Consider the following 22,857-nt stretch of genomic DNA (forward strand, 5'->3'; position numbering starts at 1 on the left):
GGACTCCACGTGACTCCGCGAAGTTTCGCTGCGAGTTTGACAGAAGTTTGAATCGCGGGTTTGTGCAGCCGCCAGGGCGAAGCGCAGGAGGCAGCAGCCGCCGGTGGCAGTCCCGGAGCAGCGCCCCCCGGACAGCCCCCTCTGCGCCTGGGCTCACCCCCAGCCCTCCTCTCCGGCTCCCCGCAGCCCATCGCCCTGCAAGGGTGCGCTCCGCCCGGCGACACACGCATCGGCCAGCCCTGCCCGCAGCCTGGACATGTCCGAGCCCACCGCCCCGGCTGGTGACAAGGAGCCCGGGCAGCAGGTACGGCCGCCTCCCTCTCCAGCCCCCTTTCTCTGCCTCTCCCCTCTCCTCCCGGGGCTTGGCTGACCGTGGCTCCCCTCCCTTGTCTCTCCCCTGCAGGGCCAGCGGCTCTTCGGGCTGCGCTGGGGCCGCCTGGAGGAGCCCCTGGGCTTCATTAAGGTGCTGGAGTGGGTGAGTTTGCTACAGAAGCTCTTTCTATTTCGGTACCAGTGAGTGACGTTCCTGCAAAGCAACGCAGCGCTGGCTGGCTGCACTGAGGAGAGGGGCGGGGGGCGGGGCTGCTCTTTTCGGGGGCGAGTTCTTGGTGAGTGGGGTATGGGGTAGGGTTAGAGGAGGGAAGGACTGGGCATGCGGTGCCCCTCCCAGGCAGCCCTTCTGTGTGCAAGGAGGGCCTGCGTCTTTCGGGAGAGGTATGGGAACTGGCCGTAGCCCTGCTCACGTTTCACTCTGGAGAGAGGGGGGGAAAGCTGGCTGCAGTGGTTTAACCTTTCCAGAGCTCTGATCCTGCACATAGCAGGCCTCCGGGGTCCCCCAGCTCACTGAACTTGCCTCTCCCGCCTCCCGTGGGAGAGATTGGAATCCTGCGCTTATCTGGACCCCAGTACGTGGGGCTGAGTGTGTGGGAACCCTTGGCCCCTCTCAACAGATCTGTTATAAAACAGCCTTCTGCCACCTTCTGATCACTGAATCAAGTGTTAATAGCCCCAGTTGTCTGCTACAGCACTGTTGAAAGAGCTGTGTTCCCAGGGCAAAGTTACAATTGTTTTATAGCAGGGGTTCTCAAAGGGGGTTGGGACCCCCCAGGGGGTCGTGAGGTTATTATATGGGGGGTCACGAGCTGCCAGCCTCCACCCGAAACCCCACTTTGCCTCCAGCATTTATAATGGTGTTAAATACACAACCAAGTGTTTTTAATTTATAAAGGGGAGGGGGGTCCCACTCAGAGGCTTGCATGTGAAAGGAGTCACCAGTACAAAAGTTTGAGAACCACTGTTTTATAGCGTCGGAGTCAGGCTCCACTCTGAGTGTGTAAGGCATTGTCAAAAGAGCTTTGCATGTAATGACTCTGTTTAAGGAAAGAATTGTTGTCTAGGGCAGGATGCTGAGAGCCAGGACTCCTGGGTTTTATTCCTACTGACCCTCATGTGACCTTGGGCAAGTTATTTCACCCTCAGGAGCTTCAGCATACCCATCCATACGATGAAGATATGCACCCCCCTTCTCAGCAGCATTTCACCAAGGCCATTGTGAATTAAACAGGCTATAGAAGAACTCAGCGTTGGTGTTCTGAATACCACCAGTTATAAATTATAAAGTTTGCAAAGGTTACTGTTTAAAAGGCCTTCTGTCTGAATGAGGAACCGCAGCACTAGCGTATCTCATAGCACATCAAGGGAGCTGCATTTGTTTCATGCCTCCATGTGGTGACCAAGTGTTTGTGGTGTGCAGGTCACGCTCTTGATCTGCCAGGATCCAGGGAGCCTGTACCTGGTATATGATGTGCCATGTATTCAGCATTCGGCTTGTCTGTAGCTCTCTTCATCCAGAAATCACTTCACAAAGGTAGGGGGTGTCATGGCCCCTGTTTTACAGCTGGGGAGAGTGAAGTGAGAGTGAAGGGGAGGTGATTTGCCCAAGGTCACTGGCAGGGCTAGGAATAGACCCACATTGCTTGTCCCACGCCACATCCCAGTCCTCACCCACATAGCCTCTGAGAAGCTGGCTGTGACTCTGTTTACTTTGGTTTCAGAGTAGCAACTGTGTTAGTCTGTATCCGAAAAAGAACAGAAGTACTTGTGGCACCTTAGAGACTAACACATTTATATGAGCATAAGCTTTCGTGGGATACAGCCCAGTTCATCGGAAGCATGTAAGTGGGCTGTAGCCCACGAAAGCTTATGCTGAAATAAATGTGTTAGTCTCTAAGGTGCCACAAGTTCTCCTGTTCTGTTTACTTTGGGTTCACACGTCTAGGCCGACACCTTCCCAAAGTAGCTCCAGTTTCGGATCCCTCTGTTTTTGGGAGCCTAACCTGAGACACTGGGAGCCAGATTTTCAGAGGTTCCGAGTGCCTTCAGTCCTGACTAAAGTCAATGGGAGGTGCTGGTGCACAGCACTTCTGAAAATTCAACATGTCTCCAGTCAAATACCTTGAAATAGAGGCATCCAAAATCAGTGGCCGGTCTCACGAACATTAGCCTCACTTCTCACTTAGCCACATCTGACAGGTGCTGAGTACCTGGAGTTCTCACGGAAATCAATTGGAATGGAAAGCACTTCAGCATGCTGCAGAATCAGGCCTCCAACCAATAGTAGCAAAAGGGGATAAATCCCGGGGAGTGAAAGAAATGATACAGGGCGGTTCAAAGGGGCATAACTAGGAGGGACACTCTAACACTGAACAGAGAAACTGAAGCTGAATGCAGGAAAACAAGGGGTAACAAAGGCTGAGATCTTTACAGTTATTTATGCTGTCAGTGGAAGTTAGGAGCCTAAATATCTTTGAGCATCTGAGTCAAAGAGTTCTCTGTGGTATAAAGTCTCAAGTAAAATGGTGGGAGACACATTTAAAATTAGGCTGGGCAAAGTACTTGAGAATATACAGTACGGAACAGTGCTGCACTGGCTGAGAATGAACAAGGCAACATAAGTCATCCTTTGCCCCTGACTGCTGTGATTCTCTGCCTGTTCTGTTCAGGATTTGGTTACATAGATCAGTCCTTTATAGATGAAGTGGGAACCTCTCAGTCTGTTCAGCCTACATTTTCATTCTCTTTCCTGTACACATGCACACAGAGTTGTTTTCTCTTCCTGTCGCTTATGGGAGCCAGAGTTCAGGGTGCATGAACTTAACCAGAGCTGAGTGTTTCTGCATGAGTTACCAGAAAACTATTCAGAAGCCACATTCATCTTCCCCCTCATGCCAGTGGAAGAGAAAGAGAAATTCAACTCAGAACCAAGAACAGGAAATGTCATTTGAGACTCGTAACCGTTTCCTGCATGGATGAATTACACTCTCATTACTGGGGGGGAGGCAAAGAAAACAAGACATCAGTTTATTGGTCCTGTAATTGAAAACTGATTTTGGTTTAGAAGCAAAAAAGGACCTTGACCATAATCAGCCCCAGAAAGCGAATTAAAAGGTGTGTTAAAGGAAAAAGATCCTACTGGGGGCTCAGGCCCTCAGCTTCACAGTTCTGAGAGAGACATTCGGGTATCAGGTTGCATCTTGCAATGAGGCAGCAAGTTTGAGATTCTTGTGAAAACACAGATTTTTCTTTTAATGGAGTCTGTGCTTCTGCCCACGCCACCTGTCTGCATGTCTCTGCATCAGCCGTTCTGGAAACACCAGCTTCTCTGGGAGGTTTCTGAACTGTTGATTCTGGGCTTTAGGGCACAGGTGGCCCTGTGGTGAAACTCTTCCAAGGAGTCTGCTCACCCATCCGCATGGGCAGGTAATCCCCACTGAGGCCAATGGGGTGGGGAAGAACTGTGTGCAGCTTTAGGTCTCGTGGGACAGCATCCAGGTCCCTTCTCTGCCTGTGGCAGTTCCCTTCCACACACCCTGAAACCCATTGTGCTCCTCCGTCTGCCAAGCGAGTGCAGGGAGCCTCATGGAGTGCACACAAGCTGGCCGGTGAGTGATGTGGGGAAGGGAGCCTGTAAGAAGAGATCTTTGGGATGGCGCCTGGCCAGCCTGTGTTGCTAGCACAGATGGGCAGGGATGGAACAGAGGAGCTCAGCAGGGAGGAGGAATCACTGAGAGCATGGGCTGTCTATCAACTCTGCTGGACGGTTACTAGTGCTGTCAGCTGTTTGGTGGTGGGGATCAGGCACCATGGAGCCCTCCCAGGAAGCACTGGTGTGACAGATCTTTGGAATGGGGAAGCTTAATGAGCCAGCGATGTGTTCACTGCCTTGTGCGCCCAGGTGTCCTGGTGCTGTGCTGCAGTCAGTGGGGCCTGTCTGCCCATGCGGCTCAGTGTCTTCTTTGTAAGCAGAGCCCTGGGTGCCATGGTGCGCCCCAGAGGGAGGCATCAGTCCCATTGTCTCCAGTAGTGGGACAGCTCTTGCTGTCTTTAAGCCATGATGCCTATGTCAGTCCCTGCAGCTATTCTCTGCCCTTACCTAATGTTTTCTAAGTGATTCTTAGAGCAGCTAGTAGTTGGAGGTGGGTGTGGTGCAAAGCAGACACGGATGCTGTGTAAATACCTCTGCCAACCTGGCATGTTGCCTGTTAGGGTTTCTTCCTGTGCTGACCCTCCTCAGCCCTGGAACCTGCAAAAGGCCTTGTTAGAAAGGAGAGTTACGGGAGTCATCCTGGCGGTGCTGTTGTTCCCTTCCCTGGGGCTGGTGCATACTGGGGTCTGCTAGAGCTGGGGTCAGGGAGTTAAGACACTGAGGTTCTATTCCCAGCACTGCTACTACCTACCTTTGTGTTCCTGGGCAAGTCACTTCCCTGCTCTGGACCTCATCTCTGCCTGCAGTAGGAATCAATGGGCCTGCTCCGCAGCTGCGGTAAACTGGTGTAGCTCTGCTGAAGTGAGAGCACCAGTCTGGGGTCACATTCCAGTGATGGGGAACGTGCATCCTGAGAGAGACTGTAGTCTGAGATCGCACCTCTCATTGTCCCTGCAAACGTGTCTGGTCCTCTCTGAGGAAGGTATGTACTTAGTTCATATGCAACATAGCAAGTAGAATCCCAACCAACCGAACTGGGAAGAGAGGCTGGCTCAGAGGATTCCTGGGATCTAGAGAACTTTCACTGCTCAGCTGCCAGCTTGGCCCTCTCCCGGTCAGGGGAGCAGTGACTGAGAGCTCTGGTGGTGGCTCACCAATGGTGGTCTCAGCCAGGTTCCATATCCCAGAACCTCCATCCCAGTTGGCACTGACTGGCCCCCTTACTAGACCTCTGCCAGAGTGGACTATGGAGACTGCTTCTGTCTCTGTCTGGGTCATAGCACTGCCTGGTCTTCTGTGAGGAAGAGATTGATTCCAGCTCCGCTTTTTCCTCCCCTTGCACTGCTGCTCAGGGGAGTGCTCTAAGAGCGGTTGCTTGGGAGACAGGGGTGCTCAGGAGCCTTGGGTTCTGTTTCTCCATGTTTTGCTTGTGTTGGCCTGTTCTGATTTCTTGTTACAAATGTTATCACTCAAGGAAAAGACCTTGCTGACTGGGTTTTCTGCTGAGTCCTTGCACCAGGTGACAGGGATGTCATATGACCATGGCACTACATTGGAGCTGTTGGGGATGTTGCCTTGATGATGGTGTGTGGATGCACCATTGTTATATTGTGATGATGCCCCAAATAAACTCAGGACTATTTACCTGTGAACACTGAGGCTATCTTGTAAATTTCAGGAGGCGTGGTGAGCCCAGAAGAGCTACTTGCTAGCGCCTGTTGCATGTTGCTAGTTCACTGTCACCAGCTGGAGTCCCTCTGACTCCAAAACCTTTTGCTTTTCTCTTCCAGCTCTTTGCCATTTTTGCCTTTGGATCCTGTGGCTCTTTCAGTGGGGAGACAGGGGCTACTGTGAAATGCAATGATGACCTGAAAGAGATGACCGCCATCTCTGTCCAGTTCGGATACCCTTTCAGGTAACGAGGGGCCTTGCTGGGCACTAACCCAGAGGATGCTTCCTCTCCAGAGTTACATGCCGCTGGAGATGGTAATCAATCCATCTGAACAGACAGACTGGCCAGACAACAATGCTTGACTCAATGGAGAGAGGTTTGTGAAGGCACCAGAACCCATATCTTACCCCCCAGCTTCCCAGATGAGTGCTTTTCCCAAACCAGTACACTATGACCTGCTTTTATTACGGTTTTCAAAAAGGAAATACTTTTGGGGGGGGGGGGGAGGAGGAAATGTATTGTTAACCAGTGGAGCTCACTGCTGCATGATATTTCTGCCAGAACAAGACTCTCACTGCATGTTTTTCTTCAATTTTAATGCTACCTAAACAGATTGAACTTAGTCTGGGAGTTGAAGGGTGGCTGTTTAACTGCTCCTATTGAAAAATGACTCCCATTTGGGCTCTGCTTTGGGTTTTGAAAACCCCGTCTGCAATGGGTGTGGGCAAAGGAAAGGGAGAAGGCAGGGTGGTATAGGTCTTAATTACCCCAAACTAACTGCAAATAGGAAGCTGCGATGGAACAGATCCAAAGAAATGGCCTTTGGATGCCTGAAGAGTGGGGGCAAGTGGGCACAGGATGGACACTGCCTGATCCCATGGTGTGCCAGGGAAGTTGGTTCCTAGGCCAGCTTAGTTGCAAAAAGAACAAAGCATTTTTAAATAAACAAGTGGGGAGAGCCAGCGAGAGGAGCTGTCAGCCTTCCCCTCCACGCTCTGCCAAAGCCCTGTCTATGCAAGGCTCCTATGGCTGTGGAAGCACCGTAACTCAGACCGATTCATACCAGCTGAGGATCTGTCTCCACTGAAGTCAGCGGAGCTGCGTCTTTTGACATCAGCATGTCTTAGACCTGCTCTGAGGAGTAAATGGTGCTTAAAATGGTGCCAGGTGCCTCCCTAGGGCTCCCAGCGTTGCTGCTCTCGGTGGAGCTCAGCTGGGGTTAGCAATGTTTGAAAAACTCCCTTGGTGGAGAAAAGGGAGCTGCAGTCAGGCCACAAGAGGTAAATAAGGTTATGGCCAATGGAGGAACCTCCTCCCCCACCCAGTCCAGATCTCTTCTCGCCCCAGCAGAGCAGACCCCGCTCCTCGGGCCAGAATCAGGCCATTCTTTCTCACGTGAGCGCCTGCAGGTCATGGGTTTTGTTGATTATATTTTTTTCTCTCTCCCCTGAAACATGTTTTGTCCAGTAACATAGACACCCACCCACTGGAGATTTACTCAGGAATGCAGAGTTCTGTATGGGCCCATATTCTCAGCCCTCTGCTAGGTGACTTAGGGACCTTGAAAGCAGGGTTAATCAATGCTTGAATGGCTTTGACTGCATCGTATTTAAAGGTGTATCCTCTCCGAGCATCTCCTGGAGACAGAATACCCAAGGGAGAGCCAGTCCATTATGGACAGATCTGATCTGAGCCCTTTAGCTCTTCATCCAAGAGAGCATTTCAAACGCAGACCCCAGAGCATAGGGAACCCTTTGCCCAAGACAAGCTAAGGAGTCTGTATGCCTGGGCTGTAACCTTTTGGACATCTTCAGGCTGTGTTGTATGGATGAATGCATGAGTAGACCAGGTATCGGTTCCCACAAGAGAGGAATATGTGCCACTATTATCTGAGGCAAATAGCGTAGCAAAGCTTCAAAGAATGATTAGGTATTTGTATGAATTAGAGCAGCACCTTCAGTTATAGTAGCTCTGATAATAACTGGAAGGGCTTTTAGTCCTCTTGCTTCAGGGCATATGCTGATCACCAGCTGGGTCAGGAAGAAATTCTTCTCCCCTCTGCCCTGCCCCCTGGTATGGCATTTAAAACAAAGTATTTTTCTTAAAGCATCTTGCACTGGTCACTGTTAAGAGATGAGGTGCTGGACTAGATAGATAAACCATTGATCTGTTCAGTCAAGCAGTTTCTCTGCTCGATTCTCTGTAGGTTGGAGGGCTCAGAGATCCTCCTTAATCAGCTAATGTGGGTGTATGAAGAAAACCATCATAATTCAGAGGTGACTACTTTAGCCCCTTGTAGCTCACAGGTGTCAATGTCACAGCTGTGAATTCTGAGTGCTATGCTATGGGCTGGCTGCAAGCCTGATCCCCTCGCTGGTTCTCTGAATGTGCCCCTTCAGGTAACAGGCCTCATGCCTTTACTTCCCTGGGGGTGGAATTATATGATTCTTTCACTCTTAGACTGGGCCCTGTGCTTCAGCACCTTGTGTATCTACTGTGCTTACCCCGACAGGTCCGAGTGGGTTCAGCACCAGTGGTCATCCCTTTGGGAGCTTGTAAGCGGTGGTTAGTATGAAGAGCCAGAGAGCCTTCTACACCAAAGCATTGTTCAGCCTTAACAATACAAGCCAGGAATAACATGAGAGAAGGATTGAACAAGAAACAGCCTGCACTCATATCTCTTACCTAAAGTCCACCACCCCCTAGGAAGCCCAGAAGGCCTGATTTCTTCAATTTCCCCAAATGGGTGTCTGTGTCTATCTGCCCCTCCCTGACAAGGCGGAGAGAGACTTTTTAACTGTTTGGTTTCTGTTTCGTTGGTTGGCTCCTAGGACTGGCATAACAAGTCTTGTAACTTGGCTGGAGCCTGGAAATAGCAACTTCACAGCAAATAGCTCAGGCATCCTCTTTTAATGAGTGGCTGGTGGCTTATCTGCAGCCATTGTGTTGCCTTCCTACTTTTTCCTAGTCAGTCCTACTATTAAACTAAACCAACTCATACAGAGACAGTGAATGTCCCAACAACCCACCATAGCCAACAACCAGGTCACATACAGTGTTCATAAATTATCATCCGCTCCTCCCCACATCCTGCACAGCTGTTCCTTTACTCCACTGGCTGTAAACTTGCAAAACGGGCAGCTGGCCTTGGAAAATATCCCTCAGTCACCTGTTTGGAGGTGTGGTAGGGAGAGGGAATATACTGCAGGATCCATCACCCCCATTCCTGACCACTGCTGAGGTCAGAAGGCAAGTTGCTGCAGACTTCAGCTCATGTTTCAGGTATAGGCCATTGCTGGAAGCAGGGTACTGGCATTGATGAGCCAATGGTCTGTTCCATTATGGCCGTCATTCGTTAATCCCTCAGCCACCCCAAAGCCAGAAAGGTTTGTCAAGCAGCAGGGAAGTCAAAGTGAGCACAGAAGTAGCCCCGTTTGTTAGGAATCAGCAAAAAGGCCTCTTGGGTGAGCAGAAAAGAGGCCAGAATTAGATTGAAATCCAGCCTGTGAAGCTAAACGTATGAAAAGTGTGAACATGGCTATATCTATCCACACATCTCGGCCTGCCTGCCAACATTTGATAGCTATAAATAGAGGCACACCTCTGATCTTCACTGAAATGCATCTGACTAGGAGCACTGCTAGGAGGCTCAGAGAGGGGGGAAATGGAGAACTGTGCTACTGAAATAACAGTGACTGTCCCTGCTCAATAGGGACAGTTGGCAAGAAGGCATGGCGAGGCCCTGGGCATAACTCCGTTCCTCCTTAACAAGTGCTTGCACCATCAGAGCTCCTCTAGGGACCTCCAAAGTATGCAAGACTCCTGCCCAGCTCCAAACACAAGATGGAAGAGTATAGCTCTCATCCCAGTCTGCTAAGGGCGCATCACCAAACTCACACCCCAAGATGATGAACACAGGGAGAGTTTTAAGCATCTAGTGAACTTGTCCCCTGTTTGACGGTCCCTGTTTGCTTGATACATTTCACTGAATGGAAAGCAGGCTGCTCTGTTTCACTGTCCAGGTCAGGTCCTCATCCTCCATCCTGACGTACACAGGCTGAGCCAAGTGGAGCGTTGCCCATTTAGACCTGCTCCGACCTGGCCCTCGCTTTCTGCTCAGTTTCCAGCTGTAGTTCTTGGGTACTAGCCTGGTGCTGTTGTTTTCAGCTGCATAAGAGTGAAGGGAGAGAATCAGGTCGAAGAGAAAATCCCCCTTTTCATTCAAAGTCAAACTTGGTGGGTGGGGTGATTGGATCAGAAAGTTTTTCACCCCTCGGTGGCTGTGTCATATTCAGCGTCGGATGGTGGTGACAGAAAGTTACCTGTTTACCTATGGGGCTTGACTGCCATGGACAAAGGAGAGCTCACTGCCCGGGCAGGGTGCAGTCTAATCAGCGTGCACTGAATTAGAATGCAGGTGCCATCTGATGGTTCTTAGCAGCCTATGTGAAATGAGTGGGTGGGTGTCATACCGGAACTGAAGTGACATGTCACAAAATCCTTTCTGTTACTGGCATGAATCAGCCCCATTGCTGGCAGCCTTAGCAGAGAGGTGGTTGGATACCATGGTGATGGGCAACCTTATGGAAACCCAGATAGATAGAGTGGGCAAGGACTGACGGACTGTGGAATCTGAACTCACTCCTAGAGTGTGTCTACCCTATCAAATCATCCAGGGGTAGTGCTGCTCCAGTGTAAGAGCAAGTGTAGACCAGACACCAGCATTTATACAGCCATGGGTAGGACTACTGGTGTAGGTCAAGCCTTAGAAGGGATGAGGCATATTGGTAAGCTGAAGTGTGGGGACCTTTCCCTGCCACTGCCCGTGCTGTCCTTGCTTTGTGGATAACTCCCGCCCATTACCCCTCAGCCCCAAGACCACACTGACAACCTCCTGCAGAGGCAGGCCAAGACAGCTGTCCATCTGTCCAGGGGGAGGAAGCAGGACAGGGGTTTCTCTATGACTGTGGGGCCTTTTTCCAGGCCCTTGTCCGTTCACGCTTCCAGGCAGGATTCCTATGGGTGCCATCCACTAACTCCTTGGACTCCTCTGGGCAGCAGGTGCTCTGGGGGGTTCTCTGCTCAGTGTCTCCCTCTGCATCGCTGGTTTTATCCCATGATCTGCACCACCAATCCTGGTGGCTTTTGTCCCCCTTACTCAGTCCACCATATCTGGGTTCCATGGCCCCACCCCCATCTGAGGGGTGGGCCTTCCAAGGCTCTGCCCACCAATCCCAGCCTTCAGACAGGCTGGCTCCTTTTACCCAAGAGGGCGGATGGAGGTCTCACCTTCCTCCCTGCTAAATGCGTCTCTCCCCATCCCTTTCTCTGTGGGCAGGTTATCCAGGATTCCCTTTGAGATGCCTGTCTGCGAGGGCAACGCCACTAAAAGGACTCTTCATCTCATGGGGGACTTCTCGGCCCCCTCCGAGTTCTTCGTGACCCTGGGAGTCTTCTCCTTCCTGTACAGCATGGCAGCCCTGGTGATCTACCTGCGATTTCACTCCCTTTACATAGAGAACAAGAGGCTTCCCTTTGCGGTGAGATCCCTGCCATAGCCCCCAGGGCTGGGGTTTGTTTGGTGGCTCTTACGGCTGCGGGGCTTGTTCTAAAGAACCTGTGCCAGAGCAAAGGGCTGGGAGTTAGGTCTCCTGGGTCTGATTTCTGGCTCCGCCACTGACTCACTATGGGGTCTTGGGCAAGTCACTTCCCATTTCTCTGGAAGAGATGTTTGGGAAGGCAGAGCTGAGCATCTGAGGGCTTCCCCCACCACTGAGCCATCATTCTGTCCCCGCAGCCCCTTCCAGCCTGGGAGCTCTCCCTGTGGTGTTGTCACGGAGCTAACCCTTAGCAGGCACTTTCCCCCTTATCCCAGCTAGGGTCAGCAGCCAAGTGATTGAGCCTTCAACTCTGTGAGCTAGGTGCAAAGGCTGAAGGCAGTTTCAGAGCCAGGGCTTGCAGATGAAAGCTGCAGGCCCTGTGGTGGGATGTAGCAGGATGTCTGTTTGGTGTCCAGGGCTTCAAGTCAAGAAAGGGAGGCATTAGATGCAGGCAGCAAGGGCAGACTGAAGCTGTGCAGTGCAAGGCAGATGGTCCTAAACCCGTTTGCTTATCAAAGAACAGGGAAGATGCATACATTGCAGGGAGGTGCTGGGACACTTGTGGGACCCTCCAGGGAATTTAGGGGCCTTTCTGGAGCATTGGGCCTAGATCTTTTGGAGTTTGCCCTAGTCTGCCAGCCAGAGGGGCTGGGGCAGAGCTGGGTGGCTGGTCCCTGGGCAGGTGGTGGTGGGAGGCAGCATAGGCCAGGTGGGCTGGAGGTCCTGGAGCTAGAAGAGCATTGCCATCTCCATGCCTGGGGCTGGGGCAAGTGAGAGGAGCCCTGCTGTGCACAGCGCCAGAACCAACATGATATTTCCTTCCTTCTGCCGCCCTCCCAGGATTTCTGCGTGAGCGTCTCCTTCACCTTCTTCTGGCTGGTGGCGGCTGCAGCCTGGGGCAAAGGCCTGTCAGACGTGAAAGGGGCCACGCGGCCGTCCAGTCTCATCGCCGCCATGTCCGTGTGCCATCTCAAACAGGCGGTGTGCAACGCTGGGGCCACGCCGGCCATGGGGCTGGCCAACATCTCCGTGGTAAGAGCCTGCAGCGAAGCCAGCGCCACAGCTGTGCACAGGCAAAGGGGGCAGCGGACCCATTCGGCCAGATTTACACCTGGTGTAAATGGACTGTGCCCATTTACACCAGCTCAGCATCTGGTCCACAAGCTGCAAAGCCTGTGACCACAAAACTGGAGTAGAGTGCAGGTGGAGACACCTCTTAGGCTGTGCCATGCCCTGGGTGGGGGTGGGGGTGGGGGCGTTATCAGCACTGGGGTTTGATCCAGGGACCATGAGCTGCTACTGACTGAGCTCCAGCACCTGGCTTTGTTAGCCAGAGCTGGACCAGGCCCATCGGCCTCTGTACATGAACTGCCTGTGCCTAGGGGAGATGGATGGCCACATGATGCTGTAGTTTAACCAGTGCACCAAGAGCAGTCAGCATGCCAGGAACTGCTCAGACACCGTGGTGTCAATGGTGCATTGAGTGCTGTCTCTGTACTGAGTGCATTGCCCTGAGAGGCAGTCACTGGGAGTGGATGTGTGTGTCTGAGTGACTTAGCTACTTCTTCAGCACCAGAGCAGGGCAGAGGCAGCAGTTGAAGAGTTGAGGGGATTTTGCCAAGTCTGCATAGCCTTTAGGCCTGGGGAGCTAAGGGAAGTTTTCTGTTAGCTGTAGCAGTAAGCAGCCTTATAGCCTTTGAGCCCCCAGCCACCGGGGGGCCATGCAGCGGAGAGCCGAGCAGTTCTGATTCCACCCAGGAGCGGGGTGTACACGGCCGGATGCACGCATGCGCCTGAGGCTGGGAGGCCTTGCTGTGAGTGCACTGATGGTAATTATGCCCTTTGCTCTCTCTGACTCTCCCCAGCTCTTTGGCTTCATCAATTTTATCCTGTGGGCTGGAAACTGCTGGTTTGTGTTTAAAGAGACCTCGTGGCACGCGCAGGCCACCAACAAGGAGAATTCTGCTGAACAGGGAGCCATTGACAAGCAATAAAGGCCCTCTCTGCCTGCCCACCCCCTTCGAGACCTTCTCCCACCCTGGACAGCCGGTACCTTGTCACATACATGCCTTCATCCCAGCGCTGTGGGACCGTGTTCTGTGCAAGCTCCATCCTCATGTTGGCATCTCTCCTGAGCATTCTGGGATGCCAGCCTATGAGTGACTGGCAGGTGGGAGTCCTGACTCGGTCCCAGGTATACAGAACTCGTTGCAGACTCCAAGGTTCTGGTAGCAGGGTTTATTAATTTTGTCAATAAGTGTAATTTATTTGTTTCTGTGTTCCTGGCCCCCCCAGCCTGCGGCTGTGTGGAATTGCTCTTCACAGCAGCTGTGATGAGCCTAAACCAATCAGGAGTTTAGACGCCACAGGATCGGGTACGGAGTCACTTGCAGGTGAGAGTGGATGTGCTGGGGAAACCTAAGACTGGGGCACTACAGGACCACTCCTCATGCAAGAGCATCCCTTACTGCCCAGCCATGGAAAGGCAGAGGCTGTCTCAGACCTACCCCCTGCTTGACTACGAATAAGGGAGACAGCCTAAGATGCAGAAAGGGAAGGTGGAGAATATGCTGTTTCTTGCTCCTGGGAGAAGGCCGGTATATTTCTCCTCACCCCTTCTGCCTGCAGCATTGTGTATGTCCTGGAGGAGGCTGATGGAGGGTTTTCAGCTGCCCTTGAACTCCAGTTTGGCTCAGTGGGAGACCACGGATTAGGCCAGATAATCTAGTGTAGCAGCAGCTTGATACGGAGGTGCGATCCTGCCCTTGCCGGACAGTGCTCTAGGAGGGTTTTCCCATCTCTGATCGCAAACACGGGCAATGCGGGGGGTAGGCAGTTCCTTACTCAGATCTCCAGATCGTTCCTCTTCCCAAGACAGCCCGCCCTATTAGCAGCTTTTGGTGCTCGTCCCCTCCCTCTCCTACAGCTGAGGAGCAGCCCCAGATTCCTCCGATCCCTCCTTATAAAACCTCTGAGTGTGTGTGTGTGTCCGTTCCATCGACTCCCCGAGGGGCAGCAGCAGGGGACTGACCCTCTCCAGTGTCCTGAGCCAAAGAGCTTTGCTTGGCTTCTAGGAGACTTTTCTCACAGCCAGAGGAGCCACTAGCTGAGTTTATGACCCTCGGCGGAAGGATCCAGGGCTGAGCTGTGCTGACACCGGCACAAGCAGAAGGGAAGCTTTGTCCAAACAGTGTGTTCAGATCATCATCAGTCTCCTTGTCTGCAGTAGTAAGGCCGTCCCCTTACCCTACTGGCACTATACCAGCTGCTCCTACTAAGTCCTGTCCCTGGAGCCCAGCAACACTGATTGCTGACAGAACCCCTGAACAGTACTGTCATCCTCCCTGGCCACTGGGGCATGAGGCAGCTGGCCCCGAGCCCATTGGCATTTTAACCCCTGACCCCCCCAAGGTGCTCTGTGCTCCCGGAGCCGCTGGGCAGAATGGTAGCATGGCATCCCAGGTCCCAAAGACAGCCTTGCTTTGTTCTTGGAGAAGGGGCTTGTTCAGCAGCTGCTTTAGTGCCCTGAACTCTGTAAATCCCTCTGAGCTTCAGGGCATTGCTCTGTTGCAAAGGGCTCGCTGTCTCCCCTACAGACAGATGAGAGCTTTGGTTCAGGGGCCTGGGGAATCCAGACTCCTCGCTGACTCTTCTGGGCTTCCTCTCTCTCTTTCCTCCCTCCGCCCCCCACGATGGGGGTGCGTCCCTTCTGCTGAAAGAGAGACTGGCATTAATGGTGCTTTGTTAGCTGGGGACCTTCTCTTCAGCAAAGACCTAATTCCAGCATATTTTGCATATTTCCCCTCCGCCAGTACCTCTCGCCCCTCTACGGCAGCCAGGCTCTGGCCAGTTGTAGGGAGCCCTGTGGTGTCTCTGCCCCAGAACCGCAGGGGACTAAGCCCCACAGAGCTGCGATGCCCAATTCCCTGCAGCACAGCCCCAGTGCCACATGCTGTGGTCCTTACTGTGGCCATTGGATGCCCTGCAGGACAAGAGCATCGACCAAACTATTACTGGAGGGCTTCCCCCTCCCCACCCAGGCTTCCTGGGCTGACTTCTGTCCTTGAGTTCCTAGAGGTATAAACCCTCATGTTTACGGGGGGAGGGATAGCTCAGTGGTTTGGGCACTGGTCTGCTAAACCCAGGGTTGCAAGCTCAATCCTTGAGGGGGCCATTTAGGGAACAGGGGCAAAAATCTGTCGGGGATTGGTTCTGCTTTGAGCAGGGTCTTAGACTAGATGACCTCCCAAGGTCCCCTCCAACTCTGATGATCTATGATAAGCCACCACTAGCTGCCAAGAGTCAGGTAGAAGCTTCCCCTGTGGCCAGGCTATTCCATAAATGTCCAGTAGGGGTTTTCTTGTACCTTCTTCTGAAGCAGCTGGTGCTGGGGACCAGATCCCAGACTAGGCAGACCACTGGTCTGATAATTCCTACACTCCCATGGTGGCTCCAAGGGTACCAGGACAACCAGCACACCACTGCCACATTTGGTTCCTTCTGCTTTGCCTGTGTCCCTGTTTGCTAATTTGGGGGGGGAGAGTTGAAGCCAATCCTCAGCTGCCAGGCTCCATTAAAGTCAGGAAGTGACACTGCTTTATGCTAGCTGAAAGTCTGGCCTTTGTGGATAAGCCACCGCAAGGACCAATGCTGCTCAGATCTTCCCAGAGTCCAGCGATGGAATGGCCTGGCCTTTATTTTGCTTATCAGTGATTAGTAATAATGGCTCCAGAACCTGCGGGGGAGGAGAGGGCACTTCTCTGCATTTTGTAACCTCAGCCTTCACGGGGAAGCAGGGGCTGGGAACCATTTCTACTGTGAGGCTTGTTGTGTTCTGTCTGTGTTTATTTATTTTTTTGCTTTAGTGCTAAGGTTGGCACCTGCCCCTTTGCCCAGCACTAGGAGCAGCTCCTATGCCAGCCTGCAGTCCTCCCGCATGGATAACCCCCACCCAGTTCAGGCAGCAGACTCCAGGCCAGGGATGTGCTCTCCTCATTGGGCTCTGCTCTGTGACAGAGATCCCAGAGGAGGGTCCTGGGGTTACGGGGAGGGACCAACCTTAGCTGGTGCTGGCTTTTCATTTTCCTGTAGAATCTCTTGGCTGGGGGTGGAGACAGGCCTGGTGCCAGCAAAGGGCCCTGAATATGTGTGACTCTGCAGGGAGAGGGGTCAAGGGGGGGGGGGGGGAAGGAGGCAATTGCTCAGAAACCTTTTTGGCCACTGTTAAAGCAACTGATTACAGCAGGAGTTGAGACGGGGGTAGTGGCCCAATCCCAAGCTGTGTGTGCCCTGGCATTGATTGGCTGCTTTCCAGCAGCCCCTTCAGCCTCCCCAGGCCTGGCCCGGCCCGGAATTACATTGCATGGTTTTCTGGTGCTTGTTATTATGACTGAATAAAAAGTGCAGTGAGGGTTTGCTACGACAAGGTGCCGCTCCGGGCCAGTTTCCTTTGCACTCTCCACCCATCTCCAACAGTTGCTCTCTACCCTGCTTCGTGTCACGGTCCTAGCAAGCCACTTCTCGGCTCCTACAACTGTCACGCCTGCAACGTGTGGTGAGCTTCCTCCTCGAGGGGTTAGTCCAGATAGATAACAGCCTACTATTACTGCTAGCTGATGTTCCCCTAGCTGGAGATGTGCAGCCCTGTGCTGTTGGATCTGAGGGCCCTGGGTTCAAACCGCTGAAAGGAGAGGAGTTGTTAGCACAAACAAGCTGCTGCCTGTGCTTGGCTCTCTCTCTGCCCCATATCAGAGGAGAGCAAATTCAGACCCTGTTCCACCTAGCAGCTCAGGAGGTGCTGGCACTAGGCCACTGAGGACACAAAGCCATGTTTGCATCAGCAGCTGGGACCCAGCTTGACATCCATTCAGCAGCAGGTGCTGATGATAGCCTGTGGCCCCTACGTCTCCCAGGGGGGAGTGGAGTGCAGTGGCCATACCTGTGATAGGCTCTGCACTACTCCAGGGAAGGGGGGGTATGCTGCTGCGCTGGCTGCCTCCCCTGCCCCAAGGGAACAGGGCTGCACTCACCTTCAGGGCAGGTGCTTAGGTGACCTAATACAGCTTTGCTGTTGTTGCAGCATCTCCCCGCTGACTCCACCACCTGTACGCCACCTGTTCTGTTGCCCATAGCATTCAGGCAGGGAAGGCATATAGTACGCAGCCATAGCCACACCTATGCCAGAGGCTCCCCATCCCCACTGACCTGGCCTGGGAATACACTGCCATCTCACCCACCACAACATGCCCCAAGGATAAAGGGGGGAAGAGCCCTTGCTTTGATTGTTATGTCTGACCAATCATGTTAGCAGAGCCATACAACCAGGAACTCCCCAGAAAGGGAAAATCACCATCTGTTAAGGGCAGAGCAAATCCCACTAGGCAGATAGGTTGGGGTCATATTAGCCCCAACAAGCTGCTGCATCATTCTTTGCCCACAGGCAAGTGCCAATCAGGCAGGGCAAAATGCTTCCCTACCTTTGAAAACATGGGAGAAAATGCTTCTGGGCTGATCCCAGCCCCAGGGCACCCCACGGCTCAGCGTGAGCACCAAGGGAAAAGGCTGTGAAGGTGGGTTGGTCATTGCTTCATGTTACTATGTACATCTCAGCAGTGTACATGGCACCAAGAAAGAGGAGCAACTGGATTGTGATCTAGGTTATACTGGAAAAAATCCACAGGAACTCCACTGACTTGGACAGAGTCACTTTGGATTTACACCAGTGTAACTTAGATCAGAAACTGGCCCAAGCTCTTTGTTGCCAGGATCTTGTGGTGTAGTGTTAGGCTGATGCCAGGATGAAAGGGTGCTAGACACAGAGGGGATGGGCGTGGCAGTGCTGAAGAAGGGGATGCAGTTTCCTGTGGAGTTTGAGTGCTAAAAGCACAGTGGCTTTCTTGTGGATCATCCTTCCAAACGAGGCCCAGGGCTCACATCCAAATACCTCCCTCTGAATCGTACTCAGGGCTGGTGCAGCCTGCCGCCAGCGAGAGTTGGGCCTTACAGCCTTGGCTCCATGTGCCAGGTGCAGTAGGGACTCTGCAGTCAGTGACTGCCATGTGGATTCATTTTAAGGGTATTTGCAATGGCCCTCGCTGTCTGCCTGATCTACTAGGTTCTGAGGCTCTGCTGCATGTACCCCAGGGTGGGCCTCATCTTTGAACACAGAGGAAATGAGCCCACGTGGAGGTGGGTTTTTTAGAGCGCTAGGAGAGCTCTCTCCCAGCACTGCGCCGCAACCACACAAGGCATGTTAAAGCACTGCCGCCGCAACGCTTTAGCGTTGCCAGTGTAGACTAGCCCTGAGCTGTGCAGGATAATGAACTATGCAAAGTGCTAATGATGCAAGAGGCTGTGATTACAGCTAGGAGAATCTAGTCTCTGCACAGCTCCCACTGACTTGGGTTATGTCTGCACTATAGCCTGTCAGCAGAACTTATGTCACCGAGGAGGGTGAATAAACCACCCCCCGAGCGATATATGTTACACCGACAAGCGCACGTGTGCACAGCGCTATGCAAGCGGGAGAGCTGCTGCTGCTGTTCGTGGAAGTGGTTTTATTATGCTGAGGGAAGAGCTCTCCCCCATCGGCATAGAGTGTCTTAACCGGATGTGCTGCAGCAGCACAGCTGCAGTGGTAGAGCTGGGCTGTGCACCGCTGTTCATGTAAACATGCCCTTAGTTTAACCTGGTACCTCCAGTGCTGCAGTGGGGCCCTTTCTCCCCCCAGCCCTGAGATTTCCAACCCCTCGGTGTATTCCCGGAGCCTGAATCCTCTCCAGGCCTTCAGACCAAATGTTGAATTAAAGCAGGTAGGCAGAACCCCAGTGAGACTGACTTTTATCTCTGTCATCTGATGGGAAGAGGCAGGGTTATGGGGGAAGGAGGATCTGGATGCTGTGATTCCAGCCCCACCACAGCCTGCTAAGAGGAGTGCCAGATTCCAGAGAAATATCGCCGTTTGGAGACTTAGCAACAGCCCTTATAGGAGAGAAAATATTCATTAGAAAAGGAGCACAAGTGATGGATGAACTCATTCTGCAGGCTGGGCTGGCAGATGCCGGCTGGCTGGCTGTATTGATTTCCATGTGGAAGGGGGAGAAATGGATCAGCACAGGCATTGTAACAGACAAAAGCTTTCAGGGCCCCAGGGGGCCCCCTTGGCTGCAGTCCTTGCTGACTCCAGGGAGTCCTCTGTCACCATGACAGGAGAGTCAGGTCAGCTCTTGGTGCAAGCTTCTTATGGCCTCATCCTAGGTGGTGAGGTGAGGTTGCAGCGGTTCTGTCACCCCAGTATCCTGATGGATGGTTACTGCTAGACCCTTTATCTCGGGTCATTACCTTCTGCCTCCCTCAATTCCCCCTGCCAGTTTCCAGTGATACAGGATATTTCTTCACTTCCTGTCTGAACCTGTTGGATGGTGGTTTCTACTGAGGAAAACAGAAAGGAACATAAACTTTGGCCAGCCAAGTGTAGAAGTATAATTAGGCACAGCAAAAAGAATTTGAAGAGCAACTAGCAAAAGACTCAAAAACTAACAGCAAAAAAAATGTTTACGTACATCAGAAGTGGGCACTCAACAATCAAGGACAATAAGGCCATTGCAGGGAAACTAAATGAATTCTTTGAATGGGTCTTCACTGCATAGGATGTGAGGGAGGTTCCCAAGCCTGAGCCATTCTTTTTAGGTGACAAATCAGAGGAACTGTTCCAGGTTGAGGTGTCAGTAGATACAGTTTTGGAACAAACTGATAAATTAAACAGTAAGTCTCCAGGCCCAGAAGGAACTCAAATATGAAATTGCAGAACTAACTGTGGTATGTAACCTATCGCTTAAATCAGCCTCTGCACCAGATGATTGGAGGATAGCTAATGTGATGCCAATTTTTAAAAAAGAATCCAGAGGTGATCCCAGCAATTAGAGGCTGGTAAGCCTAATTTCAGGCAAATTGGTTGAAAATTTAGTAAATAACAGAATTATCAGACATGTAGATGAATGTGATTTGTTGGGGAAGAGTCAACACAGCTTTTGTAAAGGGAAATCATGCCTCACCAATCCATTAGAATTCTTTGAGGGTGTCAACAAGCATGTGGACAAGGGGGATCCAGTGAATATAGTGTACGTGGACTTTTAGAAAGCCTTGACAAGGTCCCTCACCAAAGGTTCATAAGCAAAGTAAGCTGTCATGGGATAAGACGGAAGATCCAATCCTGGACCGGTAACTGGTAACAAAAATAGCAGGAAACAAAGAGGAGGAATAAACAGTTTTTGCAGTGGAGAGGTAAATAGTAGCATTCCCCAAGGATCTGTACTGGAACCAGTGCTGTTTGACATATCCATACATGATCTAGAAAAAGTGTAAACAGTGAGGTGGCAAAGTTTGCAGATGATACAAAACTACTTGAGACAGTTAAGTCCAAAGCAGACTGTGAAGAGTTACAAAGAGATCTCACAAAACTGGGCAAGAAAATGGCAGATGAAATTCAGTGTTGATGAATACAAAGTAATGCACATTGGAAACCATAATCCTAACTATACATATAAAATGATGGGGTCTAAATTAACTGTTACCACCCAAGAAAGAAATCTCGGCATCATCATGGATAGTTCTCTGAAAACATCCACTCAGTGTGCAGTGGCAGTCAAAAAAGTGAACAGAAGCAGGAAAGGGATAGATAATAAATAGGGCCCTACCAAATTCATGGTCCATTTTGGTCAATTTCACAGTCATCGGATTTTAAAAATCATAAATTTCATGATTTCAGATATTTAAATCTGAAATTTCACGGTGTTGTAATTGTAGAGGTCCTGACCCAAAAAAGAGTTGTGTGTTTGGGAGTGGGTCACAAGGTTATTGTTGGGGGGTTGTGGTACTGCTACCCTTACTACACTGCTGCTGGTGGCAGCGCTGCCTTCAGAGCTGAGTGGCTGGAAAGCAGCGGCTGTTGTCTGGGAGCCCAGCTCTGAAGGCAGAGCTACTGCCAGGAGCAGTGCAGAAGTAAGAATGGCATGGTATGGTATTGCCACCCTTACTTCTGCGCTGCTGCTGGCAGGGTGCTGCCTTCAGAGCTGGACTCCCGGACAACAGCCGCTGCTTTCCAGCTGCCCAGCTCTGAAGGCAGTGCAGAAGTAGGGTGGCAATACCATGGCCCCCCTAAAATAACCCTGTGAGCCCCCCACAACTCCCTTTTGGGTCAGGACCCCCAATCTGAGATGCTGTTCTCCCCCATGAAATCTGGTCTTTTGTGTAGTTTTATCCTGTATTATACAGATTTCATGGTCCGTGACATTTTTCATGGCCATGAATTTGGTAGGGCTCTAATATCAAGATAGTAAATATCATGTCACTATATAAATCCATGGTACTCCCAAACGTTGAATAGTGCATGCAGTTCTGATCACCCCATCTCAAAAAGGGTATATTAGAACTGGGAAAAGTACAGAGAACAGCGACAAAAATGATTAGAGATGTGGAAAACAGCTTCCATATGAGGCAAGATTAAAATGACTGGTACCGTTCAGTTTGGAAAAGAGACGACTAAGGGGGGATATGATAGAAATCTATAAAATCATCACTGGTGTGGAGAAAGTAAACAGGGAAGTGTTATTTATTGCTCATAACACAAGAACCAGGGGTCACCCAATGAAATTCATAGGCAGGAGGTTTAAAACAAACAGAAGGAAGCACTTTTTCACACAACACAGACAACCTGTGGAACTCCTTGCCAGGGGATGTTAACAAGGCCAAAAGTATAACTGCATTCAGAAAAGAGCTAGATAGATACTGGGCCAGATGGGCCATTGATCTGACCCACTCTAGCCATTCTTATGTGATGCTGTGCAGTGTTAGACAGCTGCTGTGCTCTGTGCCTAGGGCGACCAGACAGCAAATGTGAAAAATCGGGATGGGGGTGGGGAGTAATAGGATAAGAAAAAGATCCCAAAATTGGGACTGTCCCTATAAAATCAGGATATTTGGTCACCCTATCTGTGCCATAACCCCCTGCACTTCAGAGACAGGTGAGGAATCACTCCTTCTCCCGCAGTAGAAGGTCTGTACAGCATTAGCAATCCTTGTGCTATGTAAGGCCCTATGGAAACCCCAGAGGCTATTACGACTCCCCAGATAACTTTTGTGCTGTAGAAATGTTGAAGGTGAAACTCCCTCCAGTGCAGGGAGCCCAGGTAGAGTTGGACACAGGATAGGGTGACCAGCTGTCCTGATTTTATAGGGACAGTCTCAATATTCGGGGCTTTTCCTTATACATGCGCCTGTTTCCCCCACTCCCCAGCCCCTGCCTTGATTTTTCAGACTTGCTATCTGGTCACCTCTAAACAGAACCCAGGCATCCGGGCTCCCAGTGCCTCTCCCCCAGAGGGCAGAGAGAGACCCCAGGCGTCCCGGCTCCCAGTGCCCGCAGGGCATCGAGAAAACCCAGCTGTCCCAGCCCCGCGGCCAGCATACCCCAACGTCCGCGGGGGGGCGGCTGTGTGGCGCCCGCAGCTGCGCGCCTGCGCACAGCCGCTCTCCCCCTTCGGGGCCATGCCCGCCTGCCCCGGGCGCAGAGGACTACACTTCCCAGGGTGCGCGGCGCGCCT

General features: G+C 51.8%; 1 protein-coding gene and 1 long non-coding RNA gene across 2 annotated transcripts; one reads left to right on the plus strand and one right to left on the minus strand.

Moving 5' to 3' along the window:
• Positions 1-9: 9 nt before the first annotated feature.
• Positions 10-16,682, plus strand: SYPL2 (synaptophysin like 2). The gene is made up of 6 exons (XM_032799654.2): positions 10-304; positions 404-475; positions 5,776-5,900; positions 10,996-11,197; positions 12,098-12,289; positions 13,123-16,682. Exons 1-6 carry the CDS (start codon positions 257-259, stop codon positions 13,249-13,251), a joined length of 768 nt encoding a protein of 255 aa, XP_032655545.1. The 5' UTR covers positions 10-256; the 3' UTR covers positions 13,252-16,682.
• A 2,625-nt stretch (positions 16,683-19,307) lies between these two features.
• Positions 19,308-21,358, minus strand: LOC116836179 (uncharacterized). The gene is made up of 2 exons (XR_004376395.2): positions 20,416-21,358; positions 19,308-19,684 (listed from the first exon to the last, which is right to left on the minus strand). It is a non-coding gene; the product is annotated as an uncharacterized LOC116836179 (long non-coding RNA).
• Positions 21,359-22,857: the final 1,499 nt, after the last annotated feature.

The sequence above is a fragment of the Chelonoidis abingdonii genome, chromosome 4 (genome assembly GCF_003597395.2).
Source record: "Chelonoidis abingdonii isolate Lonesome George chromosome 4, CheloAbing_2.0, whole genome shotgun sequence".
Classification (NCBI taxonomy): Eukaryota; Metazoa; Chordata; order Testudines; family Testudinidae; genus Chelonoidis; species Chelonoidis abingdonii.

Excerpts from the sequence above, each read along its gene's own strand:
- SYPL2 (XM_032799654.2), top strand. The coding sequence starts at position 257 with ATGTCCGAGCCCACCGCCCCGGCTGGTGACAAGGAGCCCGGGCAGCAG. Across the intron at positions 305-403 it reads ACAAGGAGCCCGGGCAGCAG|GGCCAGCGGCTCTTCGGGCT; the intron begins GTACGGCCGCCT and ends TCTCCCCTGCAG. Across the intron at positions 476-5,775 it reads TCATTAAGGTGCTGGAGTGG|CTCTTTGCCATTTTTGCCTT; the intron begins GTGAGTTTGCTA and ends TTTCTCTTCCAG.